Raw genomic sequence first — 17,265 nt, 5'->3', positions numbered from 1 at the left:
AGTAGGCACCCAAGATGTGCTTGGGCTGTTGGAAAGCCTCAGTGGGGCGTGAAGAGGGGATTGCTGAGCCAGGACAGTAAAGAGAGCTGGCAGGATTGCTTTGTACGTGTATTTTGTATTTCTCAGATAGCAACTGTGTACAGACCTTGCAAAAAGCCGTGCTTGCCTGAGTAAAATTGAAGTTGCCCGAAACTCACATAAATGAATCTGTCTAAAGAAACGAGGAAAGCATTTGCTTTTACAGCCAGGGCTGATTTTGAACAAGGCGCCAGTGCTACCCAAAGAGGGGCTCAGCCCTGTGGGGCCCGCAGTGGGCCCTGCCACCTGCTAGCGTGTGGCTCAGCCTGCTCCCCGGCCAGGCGCAGCTGGTGGCTGCCCTGCCATCCTGCTCGAGCCAGCAGGCACCTAGGGCACTTCGCAGCTCTGGGTCTCTACACGGTGAAGTTTGGCCCAGCATGGTCACAGTGCCCGTGGTGATAATAACTGGTTTTGCTCTATAGGAAGTGTCTTGTGTCCCCCATAGTAGCTTGGGTGACAAGTGGCCAACATCTGTCTGGACGTAGAAGGCAGTGGTACTTTCAAAGCAAAGCTGAGTTAAAATCAAAATATAAGAAGCATAGGATTATCTGAAAACAGATATTTTCCTCTGTTTTCATTTGCCTTTAATGCTGCAGTAGCTTCAGTGGATAGTGGCATTGGACACTAAGATGTCTAGTACGACATTTATATTCAAGATTTTTTGCTTTCCATACTTTGGCAGCCACATAAGACACCAGAAGCCAATTTTAATTTTTATTAAAAAATATTTCTCATCCTTATATTGCGTAACATAATGTAAGGAATGCAGTGAAATCTTCAGATGACCTAAAAGAGTTTTCTGGGAGATCTGTGAACTGTCTGCTTGATATGTAAGAACATTTGTTTTAATTCCCATATAAAAATGCGATAAATTAGTTTGTGATAACACAAGTCCAAAAATATCTCAAATTACCAATTTATTTCCATACTGTAAAATAACACAGTTCACTACATGATTAAAAAGCTGAATTAGATAAAAGGAGCAGTTGCCCCTGATTATACCATGAATGCAGAGCATTAGCCTACAAAAAGTATTTCTAATTCATAAAAAGACCTTTATAAGAAATGCTGCTATAACTTCAGCTTTTGTGGCCAAGCAGTTAGAGATCTGTCCACTCGCTTAGGGAGGAATGAAGGGCCTGATCCTGGACTGCTTTACTTCCAAGAGTCATCCTAGCTCACGCAAAATTGTCCAGTGATACTTTCTGTGCTGTAAAACTTGCTAGTTTTCAGATGTTTGTATTAAGGATCAGTCTAATTTTCTCTCAAGGCTTTTAAGGCAATTTTCATCATTTGCATGAATAAAGCAAGAATCTGCAAAACATAGCAATCTAAAATTCAAATGGAAATCCTTTATGTAAAATAAGTGATAAAATCTAGATGCCTTTGCATGAGAATGATGTCCTTAGGGCTTAGCTTTCTCCAGTGCATTGCTTCAAAGTGTGATACATTTCTGATGGCAGTGTAGTATATTTAACACTAAGTTAACATTTTTCAAAATTTGGGGCCTGTTTTTGCCATTCCTGTTCCATTTTAACAATCCATTTTTTGCCAACAGTAGTGATGCGAACACATATAAAATATATAATAATAATGGGTCTGCTTTGCAGCCTAATACTAAATAAATGCTAGGCCAAGTTAGGTTAGCTTTCCCGTCAGAACAATGCTCCAAAGCAGCAGGCATATCCACATCATCTTTTTCAGTTATTGGTAAATGTAGCGAAGCTCAAGGTGTAGCTATCTCTTTAGCTGATTTTATCCAGTTCCCAGCAAAGCGCGGTGCGTCTCCAGTGGCACCTGGCTGGCCGGCAGCTCAGCGGGCACGGACTAGCCGCAGGGCAGCAGGGCCCTGCTGGCCTTTGCACAGGTGAGCTGTGGTTGTGCAGTGCTGCCCTGGCAGGCTGCTCGGTGGGGGAAACCCAGCAGGAATCCCCTGCACGTACCAGCCTGGGATCCAGCGCAGTCGTGAGCTCAGGTCATCTCCGTTAGCCAGGCTCTCCTAGAACCGGCAACAGGACAGTTCAGTGGCACCCCAGATCGGTCTGCATTGATATTAATTACGTTGTCCATTAATTAGTTGAATCCTCTGTCTTAACCACTGCCTGATACACCGAATGCTGATGTGATACCTGGCTCGGGGGTAAGCCCAGGTCGTGCCTGCTGTGGCACTGGGCCTGGCAGCCCATCCCTGAGCTTGCCAGCGTGGCGCAGCACGGCTGATGCGTGGGGTGGTTTGACCGAGGGCACTTCCACGGACAGGCTTTTTTTGGAAAATTGTGTTACACCACAGGGCAGTGGAGACCCAGCTGTAACTGGCATTTACCTAGCCGTGAGGCTCTCCCTTGAGCTGGCCACAGCTGAGGTAGAAGGAGCCGCCATGGAGCTCCTTCTAGGAGCAGGAAATTACTCCAGCGGCCAAATCAAGCAATCAGGAAACCTGTAATGAAAGTCGCTAAATTCATTTCACTTGACGTGATCTTTCCTAGTGTAATAAAGAGATGCATTCTGTGCATTTGTAAGACAAGCAATCGGGACAGGGACATGGGTAGCAAGCCAGCATTTAGCCAACTAATGCTGTTAGTGAGGATGACAGCGCTGGACTCAGTTGTCGTCTCTGCCTGGGAGTTCTGAACCCACGTCTTCCTGGCAAGAAATCTAAGTGTCCAGCTGTATATTCTGAGCTAGTCTTTGAGAGAGAGAGACGTAAGTGAGTGTGACCAACCAGAACAGCTTGGATTGTCCGTATGGCATAGCGAATATGGCTGCAAGCCGTGGCAGTGGGCTGGCAGAGACCAAAATGGCATTATTTTGAGAGAATTTTGTTTTTTACTGGAAATACTTAGCTGAATCCCAGTTCTCATTCATGTCAAGTTAGAGCATCTCTTACTAAAATCTCTATCTTAATTACTTAATTTGATCTCAGATTTGGAAACTACCAGGTTTTACTAGCCATCTATAAAAGGCGTGCATTTTAAGTTAAATCTTATCCTTTGTATTTTAAGGCATCAATTTGCATTCACCTAAAATACTTTCAGAAAGCTTATCAGAAAAGTGAAATAAGAAACGAAACAGTTTCATGTAAACTGTATTTTTATGTTTGACTGGTATAGCCACAAAGCAGAGATAAAATACATAAAGTTAGGGTTCTGCATAATAAGCATACCTGTTAGTTTCCCTTATCTTTATAAAGCTCCCATTTGTCATGAGAAGCATTGTGCATCACTTGTCTTGTCTTGTTCTGCAGAAGTGCTTTTCTCACTCTGCTTTTGTCTCCCAACTGCATTTGCAAGGTGGGAAACTTTGCTGGCATTGTGCTGCGAAAGACCCGGTTGACTGAGTAGTAATTAACCTTCAACCCCTTTAATAGCAGAAGGAAATGAAAGATAATACCTATGTGCCCCTAGATTAAAATGTTGCTAGCACTCTGTGCTGTATGTCAAGCAGATAGTTTGCAGCTTTTGCAATTCCAGCAATACTGGCTTAAGCAGAGGATTTGGGGTTGATCTTCTCTGGTGCAAATCAGCTGTGCTCCTGGGACACGAGCAAAGGAAGAGTCAGATGCTCTGCAGCTCAAACCCTTCTTTCGAACACGGCACCCTGTCAGCAGACAGCTAGGTCCCAGCAGCAGTGCGCCGCTGTTCATCCATGAAAGCCACTGCCATCGAGCAGCCACACTCACAAAATGGCCTGCATAAGAGAGAGCACAGCAAGGTTGGCGCCTGTATACCACAATCAGTGATGACCTTTTAATGGGAGAAGCAACACCAGCCCAGTTGCCAAACCAGAGCTCAACTGCTGCGCTGACAGAGGTGGAAGGCAGCGCCGGCCCGTCACACTCTTTTTTCCGTTATGCGACGTGGGAGGCACAGACCAGCGGAGCTGACTGCTTCTTTCATCTGTTAAATACTGGCTTGGTTAGAAATGAGGAACTTGGAGAAATGGTACCTTGCTGCCAGGCAGCTCATTCTGCATCAGTATGGCCACATCCAGTCTAGTGTAGCCCCATGGAAAATGTGACGTATGGCAGCGTAGACAAGGCACCAGTGACCAAGGGCGGCTGTGGATGTGCTTTGACTCCCTGGGAGAAATCTGCCTCCTGCTCATGGGAGGGACTCCCCACGATCTCATGGGACGCTCTGCTGAGCCAGCTCACCCAAAACACCCCATATCCCGAGCAGGCAACTAGAGAGCGCTGAACAGCTCCAGGAAGGGATTTTTGCCTTTGACTGATGGTATCTGCAAAACCACAAGCTCATCGAATTTAGTTATCACACTTCTCCACAAGAGGATGTGGCCTTAATGAGCATCATCCATCATACACCAGGGAGCTGTGAACATAAGGATCCCATTTTTTTTCTTGGTGTTTAAAATCTAGGCTTGTTCTTATCTTCTGCTTCTGAAAAGAAAACATCAGTGTCACACATCAAAATAATCCACTGTGTTCCAAAATTCAGAAAATACCATGCCTATCAAATAAATAGTTTTCTATTTGGGGATCCATTTGAAAAATTCTTGCAACATAATGCTTTTTACCTTAAAATAAACTTGCTTTGGCTTACCTTAAAAACCTTCCTTAAAATACATCTTTCCTTCTGCTTTTATAAGATTTTTTCACTGCTTTCAAATGCACGGTGTCTATGGCAACCATCTGCTCCTCCTCATATTGTGAAGATATACAATTATGTTGCTTAACTTACAGCTTTGTTAACATTCCTATGGGGATCTGTTGCTTTAGTTGCAGAAATAGAAATTAGATTTGGATGGGGAAAATTCATATTCAAACATTTTGATTTGTGAAGTGTAAACTAATAAGCCATTAAACAGTTTCTGTTATTTGCTTCTTTTCTCTTTTCTCCTCTCTCTTTTCTCTTTTCTCTTTTTTGTCTTTTTGTCTTTCTCCTTTTTCCCTTTCCTTTTCTTCTTTTTTTCTTTTTGCTGTGGTCCGAATTCCCTCTTTCTCCATAAAGGTTTTTGTGCGCTCTAGAAGTGAGTCAAAATATTACCATGTATTTTTACCATGCGTATGGCTACTTGATTAGACTTTCTGTGAGTTGAAGTCATTTGAGGTAGCTCTTGAACAAAGTATCACTGTAAAATTCTGATATGTTTTGTATATATTAAAGACCTCTTCACTAATACAGATCTTTTCTAATCTTTTAGAAATGTAATTTCATTTAGTAATACTGCTTATTATATATTCAGTTTTAGCTATGGATCTTGTGTGTGTATATATATGTGTATATATACACAGAGATAATTCATATTAAAACTATGTTACAGAACTGCATTCTTCTCGGACTAAACCAGAAGCTCTGCAGCCATTATTTTAGCAAGTTGTCTTCTGAATTATTAGCAAAGCAACGTGTGGCCTGAATACAAGGCTGAGAACTAGACCCGATCTAATGTCGTTTGTCATTTATATAGTCCATGGCATTTTCCTGGCCTGCAGAGGCGTTGTCTACCTGCAGATCCTATTTCTAATTTATTTATAAAATAGAAATAATGATTAGCTTATTTAGCAAAGATAAAAGTTGATATTCATTTACAAAGATTTTGAAGATAAATAGGATGTCTTCCTGTTTATCCTTTAGCCTTTACATGATATATACTTCATTTTCAATTTTTAAAGAGCTATTAAGTTTATTCAATAAATATTTGAATCAGTGCTATTTGTGTCAGTACAGTGCAAGTGACTCCCATTGAGTTAGAGGCGATTTACCTGAACATTACTGAGAGGAAAATCAGCTGCAAAGACATAAACACTTTGTAAACTGTCTCCTCTTTAAATGTCTTTATTGAGTATGGGATAAATATACATAGTACCTATGCACATAGAGATAAAGGTATACAGAATACGTATATATTGCAATAACATGGACTGTGAAATATAAAGTGAGGAATAACTAGCTAAATAGTGACTACAGAGAAGAACGGGGGGCAACAGTACTACGTAACTGCAAAAAACAAACATCATGTTTAACAGCCGTGCTATGAGATAAATTGAGAAATTGGTCCTACAGAAATGAGGCTTTCAGCAGGATACTGTAGTTGGTTTAGAGCCTCGCATTTCAGTGGAATGATGGAGTGGGTCAACCGTAGCCTCCTGATTAGAGCAAGAAGGTGGTTCTGAGGTCTTTCCGGTGACTGCTGCGGGAAGAAATGGCCCAGTTCTCTCTCAAAAACCAAGGGGAAGTGTGATAACTCTTTAAATACATAAAAGATGGGAAGAGAATGGAAAGGTAATGACTTGTTCTCTGGGAGAGGACAAGGCCCAGCTTTGCCGCAGCCAGGAGATACAGATTGAACATTATGGAGACCTGAGCGCTCTGGAGGAGATGGCTTGGGAAGTGGTCAAACCTCTCCTAGAGGCTAGTTTTAAGACAGGGTAGACAAAGCTACCTGACAGCTCTGGTGCAAATTGTATGGCTACACTAGGTAACCCCTGGCTCCCTTCTGGCCTTAAATTGGGTGATCTGGTCCAGCGTATTTTTTCATAAGATGGTTGATTGTGCCCTCATGTCCTGACTTTTGATAATATCTGTCATTCACTTCTGATGAAAAGTCATCAGAAACTGAGAAAACACTTTCGTTTTCCGATTTTGTGCACTTTTATAGAGACGTGTCTATGCCAAGCATGTTTTTTTATGTTTCTCATAAGGCATTTTATTGCTTCTAGTGGTCCTCTTAATCGGTATAATAGCAGCTGCTATGTGGATAGAACTAGCAAGTCTGGAACATTTATAATTTTATAAATACAGGATTTTGGACAAATGTGGGCAAGGTCAGCATTTTACTCTGCCATTATATTTATTCATGGGGTTTCTCTGTCAGAAATTCAGACTGATTAGCCCTGATTAGGGGAAGAGGAAAATGTGTTTCAAAGGAGTCATCCACAATGCGAAATAATTTCCCCATGTGCATGGACTTGCCATGTACATTGATCTTTGAAGAGGAGCTGTAGAGATTGTGCACGCTTCTTAGCTCACTCACACCTGTATTGCGCTGTCTCTATGCCTTTTAACTTAGGATGATCCTCTTAAGTCCTGAGAATCGTTCTATTTCATCTATCAAGTGTGCTCTCTGAAAAGATAACAAAAAAAAGACTTTTCTTTATATTTGCAGAGTATATTTTAAAAGCATTGCGGGTTCTTTGAATTCTCATCTCATGGTAGTAGTTGTTCTCTGACTTGCATATATAGTATTTGTTATAATAAGCGCAGATGAATGTCAGCAACATACAAATCTGTGTTCTCTGCATAGTTATTTCAGTGATTTGTAGTGAATTGAAAATAAATTGAAAATCGGAAAAAAAAATAAAAACAAAAAAAACTTGCCTGGAATTACAAAAAGGTAATTTTTTTTCCTGCTAATCTCTATTATTATATTTTCAGTGTTCCTCTTCTGTAATTCACAGGAGAATTTATACTAGCATTATTGAAATCCAAAGTCAGTCTTCACTCTTTAGATAAACAAAGTGGAGCTGTACTGCAGAGTACCACAGAAATCATATCAGTAAGAAGTTCTTAGGACTGAGCTTTTGAAGTGGCTATTGGTATCACAAATAACTGATGTGTATTGGAACTCACAGTAGCTTGCAGTGGAAAGGTCTTAGCTCACGTATCTTTGCTTGCAAAGTCAATACAAATGTTTTTAAATGGTTCACAAGGCTAGCATGCAGCATTGTGGCCACAAATCAAAATACCAGTATGAATACTGAGAAACACTGATGGGCCAAAGAATCCCAGTCTGGTGCTATTGAGTTTGGTACAATAATGCTGCCAAACCTCTTTGTGCCACAGGAGTTCAGGCCAGCCTGTGCTGGCTTGGTTTGACTGCTGATTTCTATCTGCTTTGCTCTTTCTGATGCATTTTGCAGAGTGCAATGCTCTGTTGCCTGCATGTTTAGCCCATCTTAGTTAGTTCAGTTATATTTAATGCTTTATCTTTAAATACTACAACCTGTTTCCCAGTTTTTTCATTTGTAATAGTGTCTCATGTGTTATGTCTCCTAGCTCTACATACAAACTACCACACTTACAATATCCATGAACTTAAGTGCTTCAGTCGCCCTGGGGATGCTTTACATGCCGAAAGTGTACATCATCATCTTCCATCCTGAACTAAATGTCCAGAAACGGAAACGCAGCTTCAAGGCTGTGGTAACAGCAGCGACCATGTCGTCACGGCTTTCGCACAAACCTAGTGACAGGCCCAATGGCGAAGCAAAAACAGAACTTTGTGAAAACGTAGATCCAAACAGTAAGTACTTCTAAACCTATCTATTGGGTGTTTGTGTGTTACAGAGACCCTGACCAATAGTTGACTTTTAGGGTCTTAATACTGTCTGACCTCTTCAGTTAAAGATTTTTGATGTGTCTCATAATTCTTTTTACGTTCTCTATTTTCTCCTCACTTTCTTGAGATGCTCTAGTTGCAGCAATCCTCACAGAATGTCTGATGGCGGTAGAGTAACTCCTCCTCCTTTCCCTCCTCTATGAATAAGGAAGTAGCAGCATCCTTAAGTACAACCCCATCAGTCTGAACTTACTCCCTGATGTGTCAAAATCTAAATTTCAGGATGAACAACAGGGACAGGTACCAAGATCATTGTTAGGGATCAAATGGTATTCTCTTTCCTGCCTGTGTTAATCTTGAGCCACAGCTATGATTTTAACAGAGTTTATTTGCAAAAATCTCACAAACCTTGACGATTCTTATTTAAGTATTTTATCCAATCTTCTGAAAGTTAATGCAGATCTTACCATTGATTTAAAAGGGAAAAAAGATCAAAAAGATGTTTCCAGTTTCCTTAACGTGCGTAGCATGGTATGTTTTAACACAAAATTACACACTAAGGCCATCAAATTTGATTTGCATTTGAATCTGGCAGAAGTTGAAGAAGGAGACAGCTGCACAACTTTGTAGCATATTGGAAAGGTTAGGCATGTCTGCAGTTTTTACAAAAACCAAATCTGAATGTGGAGAAATGCCCTTTCCTTGCCCATGTTCCATTCATCCATTTGCTGCTGAAATCCCTGCCACTTCTTGTCTATTAAACTACTGCCTAAATATCTGCCTCAAAGCAGAAACTCTGCTGTCAAAGCAAAGCGGAAACAACTATCAAATCACTGACACAGCACTTTTCCTCCCTTTATTCACCCACTGAGTATTTTTCTATGATGTCTTACCATGTAGGTATAGAAAATACGTGCTAAATGGAAAAACAGAATTTGTCTTTAGAAATTACAAACTACATTTTTAAAAACGAATGACAGAATTAGAAGACTGCAAGGAAATGTTTCTAATAAATGAAGGCTCATATCCTGCCACCTCTAATCATATTGAACAGAACCGTCACTCCAAAATGAAATAAATGTATTTCCTGGGCCAGGATATTACCTAGCAAGAACAAGTCAAATTTCTGTTAGGTAATATGGGGCACTGTAAGAAATCCATTCCATTAGCTCTTGTCTCTAAAACTACTCCTTGCTGTGATTGTTGCTACTACTGAGCTCTAATCCTTCAGTGTAGGAATGACTACAACTCATAGAGGTGTCTAGGGAGGATTGCTACACGTACGACCAAGTCTAAAAAGGCCTCTGAGGATGGAGGGAGAGAAAGAAGGAGGAACAAGTGGAAGGGAGGAGGGAATAGGATTTTGAATTAGGAAAGAGAATCTGAGTGTAGCTAGCTGAACTGCATGTTACTAGTTCCTATGGACAAAAGGGTTGAAATTAGTTTCTCCTCAAGAAACACTGTAGTGTTTTCTACACTGTAGTCTAAGAATTTCCGCTCAAAATTATGAACAGCAAGAACAACATAAAAGTTTTGACGCTGAAATGCTTGGTGTAAAAATGTAGGTGTTGTCTTGTGGGAATTGCAGTTTGGGGGATTTCATAATCTTGCTTTGCCTTTGTGGTCTCATTTTCCTGTGCTGCATTTTAGTGCTGTTTTCAGACTTCTGAAAATCCCCCTCCCCCCCCTTTTTTTTTAATTTCCAAGGAAGAGTCATGTCACTTTTGTTGAAAAAGAAAGTCAGTTAAAAAGCCATATTTCTTACAAAACTTCCTTTATTTTATTTTATTATCCAGGGCTATATGCTAGAATGAGTTTTTAAGAGACAGAATCCCCCTGATTGCCATGATGTTTGGTTTCTGCATTATGATCTGGTCCTTAGTCCTGATTCTGTTAACACTGATTCAAACATAGTGTAAACTGCATTGGGAGTGAAACCCTCAGAACTTTGCAATTAATGTGCTTGAAAGGAAAAACATTTTCTGTCAATTCTTTTGCTTACATGTCAGCTTCTAAAGCATGTAAGTATGTTTGTTAAATTTAGCCAGTCAGGAAATGTGTAACAATATTAGTGTATTTGCCTTTCCCAAAGACAATTTTTTTAAAAAAAAATCATGGTTTGCAAAATGTATTTTATTTTAAATCTTGTGATTCCTTATATACATAATACCACATGTTCATATTATCACATGCATCTACTATTATTATTTCATTTCCTGGACATGTGCATTAATAAAAATTGCTAGAAAATCAAATGAACTAAACTACTGCTGTACTTTAAATCCATGTACTTTTAGTCTCAGCAGAGGCTACTGGTATCGTTAGTGGGAGCTTTGCTATTGTGTTCAAGAGGCTGTCAATCAGCCCCTTCATCAGCCAACACTCTGCATGAGTGCATGTGTAAGTAATTTATTGCAATACCTCAAATGGGTTGTACTTTCTGGAATTCTAATATTTCAGTTAAAAAATGCTTGTAATTCTATTTTTCAATGGAAAAATTTTAAACAATGCATGGAGCTCAAAAAAGCCTTTCTAAAATTGCTTTTAATATTAGATCCACTAACCATAACCAATAATTATATATAGAAGAAGAGGTGAGCGCAGCAGGCGCGCCTTTTAGCTCTGAGCTGCTGCTCGGAGGGAGCACAAAGATGGGGAAGTGCTGCTTGTTATTTCCGTGTCAGTCAGTCTCCTCTGATACTCAGGGTACCAGGCTGAAAGTAAACTGGTTGAAGGATAAGGCCCATCAGCACTGCATTATGCTAGCAGAGTTGCAGATCCAGCTTAGCTCTCAATGTTTTCTTGTAAGTGCGTAAGTACAGTTGGGTTTTCCAATTTGATTTTCTATTATATTTCTTAGTGATGCTTCTGTTAATGGCTTACTCAGGTACTGAAGACAGGAGTTGCCATTTCTATTGAAAACATACAAATATTTCATATCTCATAAGAACAGATTTATATTGAGCCACCAGCATAGGATTCATGTACCTCCAAACATTGGGGAATCTTGTGTCTGAACCTAAATTTATGATCCATCCTACTTAAATATCCCATGCCCATGATCAAAAGCAAAATGTGGATTGTTTTACAGAAAAAGTAGCCTGAACAAAACTTCCATATTTTAGCATTAACTTGAAAAGAATACCTAATGACCTTGCTGTAAAACTGGAAGGCCTGTAAATTACCTCAGTGGTCTCCTAAGAACACGTGATACTCTGCTGTGATGCTGAGCATCATGTGAAAAACGCTGCATGCACCAGGCTCTTGGGATTTGCAGGAATTTGCAGCTCAGTAGGAAGGTACTGAGAACTGAAGAGAGCTGGGCTCTGGTGCTGAGGTCTAAAAGTGAATATGAAAGGTGAAACTGCACTAATGTGGGAGGAAAACCATTTGAAATGCCGTCACCTTAAATCCCACCCATCAGGAGGAACAGGGAATCGCTGCGTTACAGATTTTGATTTAGGATGTATTTGAAGTGAGAAATTTCACAAGCTGAGCTCCCCTGCCATGACCTGAGAGAAGTTTCATGCTGAATGGGATATATTAAAGCCAAGCTTTTCTATCTAAAACTATGCTACTTCTGATAATTCTGTTAATCATTCCAGTTTGCCATCTAGTATGTGCATACTTTTACTCATTCAACAGCTTTTTTCTGCTAATACATGTTTGCATCTAAAATGTTTTGCAGCAGATTAAGATAAGCAAAATTTGGTGCACAGCAGCTTACATCCTTGTAACAAATCCATTCTTCTTTCATGTGTCTTTGGTTGAATTTCACACTTTGAAAAAACACTTCTCATCAAGTCTCAAGTTGAACAGATAGCAAGTGCCTCTCCTGTTCGATAGTGTGTTTGTTTCTGCTGCAAGAGCAGAATATCTGGCTTTGATTAAAACGTTTGGACCTCCAACCCCTACTTAACTTATACTGAACATTTACATGTAATTACTCCTTTTCCTTAGCAGCTTGCTGTAATTGGTGGCTTTATCAACCACAGCAGCAGCAAAATCAACATCTCTGTTGTTTGGTAACGAGGAGGTTGGGCTTCTCGCAGGCTGGGTGTAGCAGGTCTTGCTGGGAGGGCATTTGCTTTTCAAGCGTTTTGCTCTTTAAGAACCCTTGAGGAGCAAAGCATCCTGTATTGTCATGCATCGAAGTGACATGAGCACCATCTCCTTTCTTAGCATTTTTCAGTTTCTTCTTCATATGGCAGTTTTGATGGTGAAAAGCGCACTAATATGCTAGGCGACTGAGGAAGGTCTGCAGGGTTTGCTCAGAGAGTGCTGCTGACATGTGAAGCGGTGGTTCAGGAGGGCTTGAGGCCGCTACCTCGTCCAGCGTCTGCTGAAATGTGGCCACTTACTGACCTTCTTATCCTGCATTTGCTAGCCAAAGTTTGCTGTGTGCAACTTTTCTGTTGCTCTCAAAGGCACATACTTCAAGCACATAGGGCACAGGATTCCTGGGGAGTTCAGGAGCTACTCGTCTGGAAAGAGGCTTCCATCGCACAAAGAGGCTTAAGACAGTTTGGGGCTCAGCAGCATAGGGAGTGTTGGTCTTCTGGTGTTCCTGTTATCAGGCTCCTGGGAAGTTGCATAATTTGTGAGAATGGCTATAGTCAAGTTTACTCACTTTTTTTTTTGCTTTTCACCACTATCATGAAGGAAAGGTCTGAGATCAAGAAGAGTACTGTAGGTTAGCTCATAGTACATAATAGTGAGTAGGAGGTGTGAGCATCTCTGTAACCATGTGCATTAAGCAAGGTGACCAGCACCAGTTGGTGAGGAAGAAAGTTCACAGAAGAGGACCGGTTTCTCATGGAGGCTAGCTGAGATATTCTCATTCGTTGAGAAGGGCTAAAGAATGGTGTCACTAGCCAGAAATCTTATCTGATCTGATTTTCAGTAGGATTATAAGTCCGCAGACTTAGAAGTCCGCTGATGCTTTGGGTGGAGGAGGTGTGCTAGGAGGGCACATTCAAGAGGTCCCTTTCAACCTCAACCATTCTGTGATTCTGTGATTCAAGATGTTTTCTTTTCTTTCTCTTTTACATAACATTAAGTAGAAATTCCTTGCCAGTAGATTCAATGATCAGTAGTGAAATGTAATTGCTGCCCATTATCCCCTCCCCCAAAGATACGAACTATTTGCATTTTCCCATTTTAAAATGGTGCTTTCCTGTATATTGAAGTACTGTTAGTGCATGTATATTGAAGTACTGTTAGCATGAACAGATCCAAAATGAAAGCCCTCTCAGTGGGCCTGTCGTCTCAGGACAGCAAGAGACTAAGAGCAGAGTGTCAGTCCTCATTTTTCGCCATGTGTTGTGAATATACATTGACTTTGTGGATTCTCATCTGTAAGCTGTGAATAGTGTATACGAAATGTAAACATCTCACATGGCAGCGAGACTTACACACACTGTTATGCAAATGCTACTGTGCCGAGCTCTGTTGTTTTTGTCTGTTCATTCATGTTGCTTCTCAGCATCGTGGACATGACATTGTGTATTTCATCTTTCTGAGAAAAAACTAATACAGTTGCTGATGATGACGAAGAACCTGAGAGTGACTGCATGGATGAGGAAGGGTCTGGGGAGTCTTAAATTAAAGCCAAAATGTTCCAGAGCTTGGTCAGGAGAGGAAAAAAGAATTCAACCAGACCCTCTCATTTGTGAGCAGCTGCTCCTATGTTCAGAGGTACTTGAACTTCTGTGAACTGGTTCATTTATTTCTAGCCCAGAGTTAATTTCATGTAGTGTCATGCTCTAAGCTTTCCACTATCGTGTTTTTAATCTGAGCTCTTCAGTTGGATTAATGTCATGGCCTCAATGACAGGGCAAAACTTGAAGAGTGTATTGTGAACAGACATATTATACATACCAATGTATTTACTTTTCCTGTAGACTGCATACCACCAGTAAGAAAGAGTGTTCAAAAATCTGTTACTTGGTACACTATTCCACCTACAGTATAGCTTTTGCCTGCTTTCCAAAAAGGTAAGGAAAAATCTAGCTTTTTATTACTGTATACTTAAATAATAATAACGACTCTCTATCTCTATAAATAAATAAATGAGGAATGTACATTAGTTCACCTACGTTAAAACAAGGATTTACCCTAAAAATTGTTCACACATCCATTATCTGCAGTTCACATTTGAAGAGCCTGTCTTGAAAAGGGAAAACCCAGGACACTGATGTTTTTAATGTGTGTGTGTTCTGCCACTGTGAAGCAGGCCACTGGTGGTCCTCCAGTTCTCTCAGTGGAGGTGGATCAGAATAAAGATTTGAAGATGTAGATATTTGATAACAATTTAAAAAGGAACAAACAAATCATCAAAAATTTAATTACGGCAATCAAATCTAACAACTAGCAGAATGCTTTCTGAGTCATTTCTAGCAGCAGTACAACCAGGGTTGCCTGGCAGCATAAAAATAATGTAGTGCTAACGTGAGCAATTGTCTTCACTGTAAAATTACAAAGTGTTCAGAAAACAATTTGCAAATTATGCTTTTCACTGTAGGTAATCCCTGTGACCATTCCTGAATAATTACTAGTGAACAATTTTTAAGGGTTTGCTTTTCCTAAGTATTACTGTTGCCTACATGGTGATCTTGTGAATTATTTTTGTATTTGTGATTTCATCAGCCAGGAATTGCTGTTTCTCTAGTGAAATTAAGGGAATGAGAATGCATTTGATATTGGAGGCAAAAAACCTAACAGCAATTAATAAGTGTTTCTCATACCTGCAGTTCTTTGTGTGTGTGTGTCTGTCCCCATACTGCTTTGACTGCTTGATGGAAACTTTGCCCATGTATGAAAGATACTGTCACTGTTACTGTGGTAATGCACAATTGATGCTACAAGAAAGTACTGTAGTAGACAAACAGCTTTCAAAAATATTGTTTATCTGCTCCCTAATAGGTGAGAACTTAAATCAACACAGGTAGGAATGTTGCTTGAGTTGAGTCTTGGAGTCAGAAGTAAAAAAATACTAATACCCTTAGCTGGTGTAAGTTGCCTCAGCTGCAGTTTCAATTCGAGTTGACTTCTTGTGAAGTGGTCAGATTGCTTTATTTGAATCATTCCCATTATTATAACTTACAGAGCTTAAGTAGAAAGCCTTATTTAAGGTATGAAGCTCTGTATGAACGTCAATAGCATGACTTGCCAGAAGGCCAGAGTCAGTAGGGTCAGCAGCAGCTAGTACTGAAGGGATTATAACAAAGTAGCTGGAGAGGACCAGGGGCCACTCCAAGTATTACTGCAAATCAAATGTGAAAGAGTAAAGGGCAACTATATGGAGATGAAATTGCTAAAGGAAAGAGATTAGAAGAACAGGAGAAAGTAAGATAGAAGAAATTGTAAATCTTAGGAGAAATCACTTTTTATTCTTTAAAATTAAAAAAGTTTAATATTTTAAAAGTATTAGATCATACAGATTTCTAAAAGCATATTTTACTATGTAATGTTCTTGTATAGTGTAACAAATTGATACCTGCAAAGGCAAGCATATAATTTTGCCATCTAAGTCCTATAAACTATATCAGCTATTCAAATGCTTTAGGCAGATTTTAAAATTTGGGCACACAAAACTAAGAAAAATGCTGTGGGTGAGGATAATTTGGGCCTGTGATGGTTTTTCTCGCTCCAGAGTTGTTCTGCACCAGGTGGTCTTTTCCATTTCTCACCCATTAGTGTTTCTTTTCCATCTGGGCTGATTGCTGTAGCTGTGGTTGCTACATTTTGATTTGTTCTTTCAGGAGTTAAAAACTGAAAACAGCGAGAGAAAATCTACCATATTAAAGGGAAGGTAACAATACTAGGAAAACATTAACTTAGTTGTGAAAAACAACATTTGTTTGGCTAGTAACAGATTTGTATTTAGGTATGAAAGCAGTACTTAAACTGTTACTTGACTGTTAGTTTATGCTATGTGATGCACGGAAAGATGCATTTATAATGTTTTAAAATTGGTTCCTGAGAGTGACAAATGAGACATCTTTACTGTTGAGACTGATGAAAATACAATGCTTGAGACCTCTGTATGGTACCTGGGTGAAGGAAAAAATTGTCCATCGCCTGAATAAGGTGAAGAAACGCCAAGTATTTTTGTAGAGCTATGGAGGAACGTTTTGCTCTGCGGAAGTATCTTATTTGCTGCAGTTTTCTCCTGATCCATTTCCAAGCAATATATTTACAGGTCAGGAGGAAAAGACCTGGGTTCAGCTCCTCGGGCTTTCCAGGCCTCCACAGTGACCTGGGCAAGCGCCGCCAGGCCTGTGTTCTTTCTCCAACCACTTTTTGAGTGATACAAGTGATTTTGCAATTTTTCTCCTAGCTAACGCAAGGTTAGACTTCTCTTATGATATTTCAAGCTTTGAAGGGTTTCCATCACGATGGATACATACTTCTCAAGCCATCACAGAATATTGTATGGCTGACAGCAGTATGTGTTGTTTAAAGCTTTAATTTAAACCTCTCATAAGTAAGTCAGTTGCAAATATTACTTAAATGAGACCTAAAGTTAGGTCAGGTGAAGCCAAGTCTGACTTTCTGGATCTGTTAAGCACAGCTGGGCTCCAGTTGCTTAGGAGGTTTTTTTTAAGTTACTGTTATTATAGGACAAAGAAATTGTGTTGGAAAAATTCTGTGGGCACCAATAACCAGTCAGTAAATACTGTAAGACCCTCTAGAACTTGCAGCCTGTAGACATGATGTGGTTCTCACGGAGTCTCTGGTAGGTTCCCTGTTTCTTAAATGTTTTGGGATTGGGTTTCTTTCTTCTTATGTCTCAAAATAACTAATATTGATGGTGCACTTTAATACATTCACGTAATTGCATGCTCCCAATTATTTGCACAGACTGTCTCACATCTTTCATGATTTATA

At 40.0% G+C, this 17,265-nt stretch overlaps 1 protein-coding gene across 9 annotated transcripts in view; it reads left to right on the top strand.

The window, feature by feature from the left end:
- GRM7 (glutamate metabotropic receptor 7) overlaps nt 1-17,265 on the top strand; it is a 342,940-nt gene that overhangs the window by 288,155 nt on the left and 37,520 nt on the right. For 4 of the 9 annotated variants that reach the window (XM_062585576.1, XM_062585583.1, XM_062585585.1 and 1 more), the window contains one exon: nt 8,091-8,337. The exons of 2 other annotated variants lie outside the window; for them this stretch is intronic. In XM_062585576.1, coding sequence (XP_062441560.1) covers nt 8,091-8,337 — 247 coding nt within the window. Of the gene's footprint in view, nt 1-7,492; nt 7,526-8,090; nt 8,338-14,276; nt 14,348-17,265 lie in introns of those variants that run through there. 3 more of the 9 variants (XM_062585575.1, XM_062585579.1, XM_062585582.1) reach the window with 3 other exon arrangements.

Source organism: Rhea pennata, chromosome 12 (genome assembly GCF_028389875.1).
Source record: "Rhea pennata isolate bPtePen1 chromosome 12, bPtePen1.pri, whole genome shotgun sequence".
Taxonomy (NCBI): Eukaryota; Metazoa; Chordata; class Aves; order Rheiformes; family Rheidae; genus Rhea; species Rhea pennata.
The sequence above is the reverse complement of the archived record's forward strand: the minus strand, read 5'-3'. Positions and strand labels throughout refer to the sequence as shown.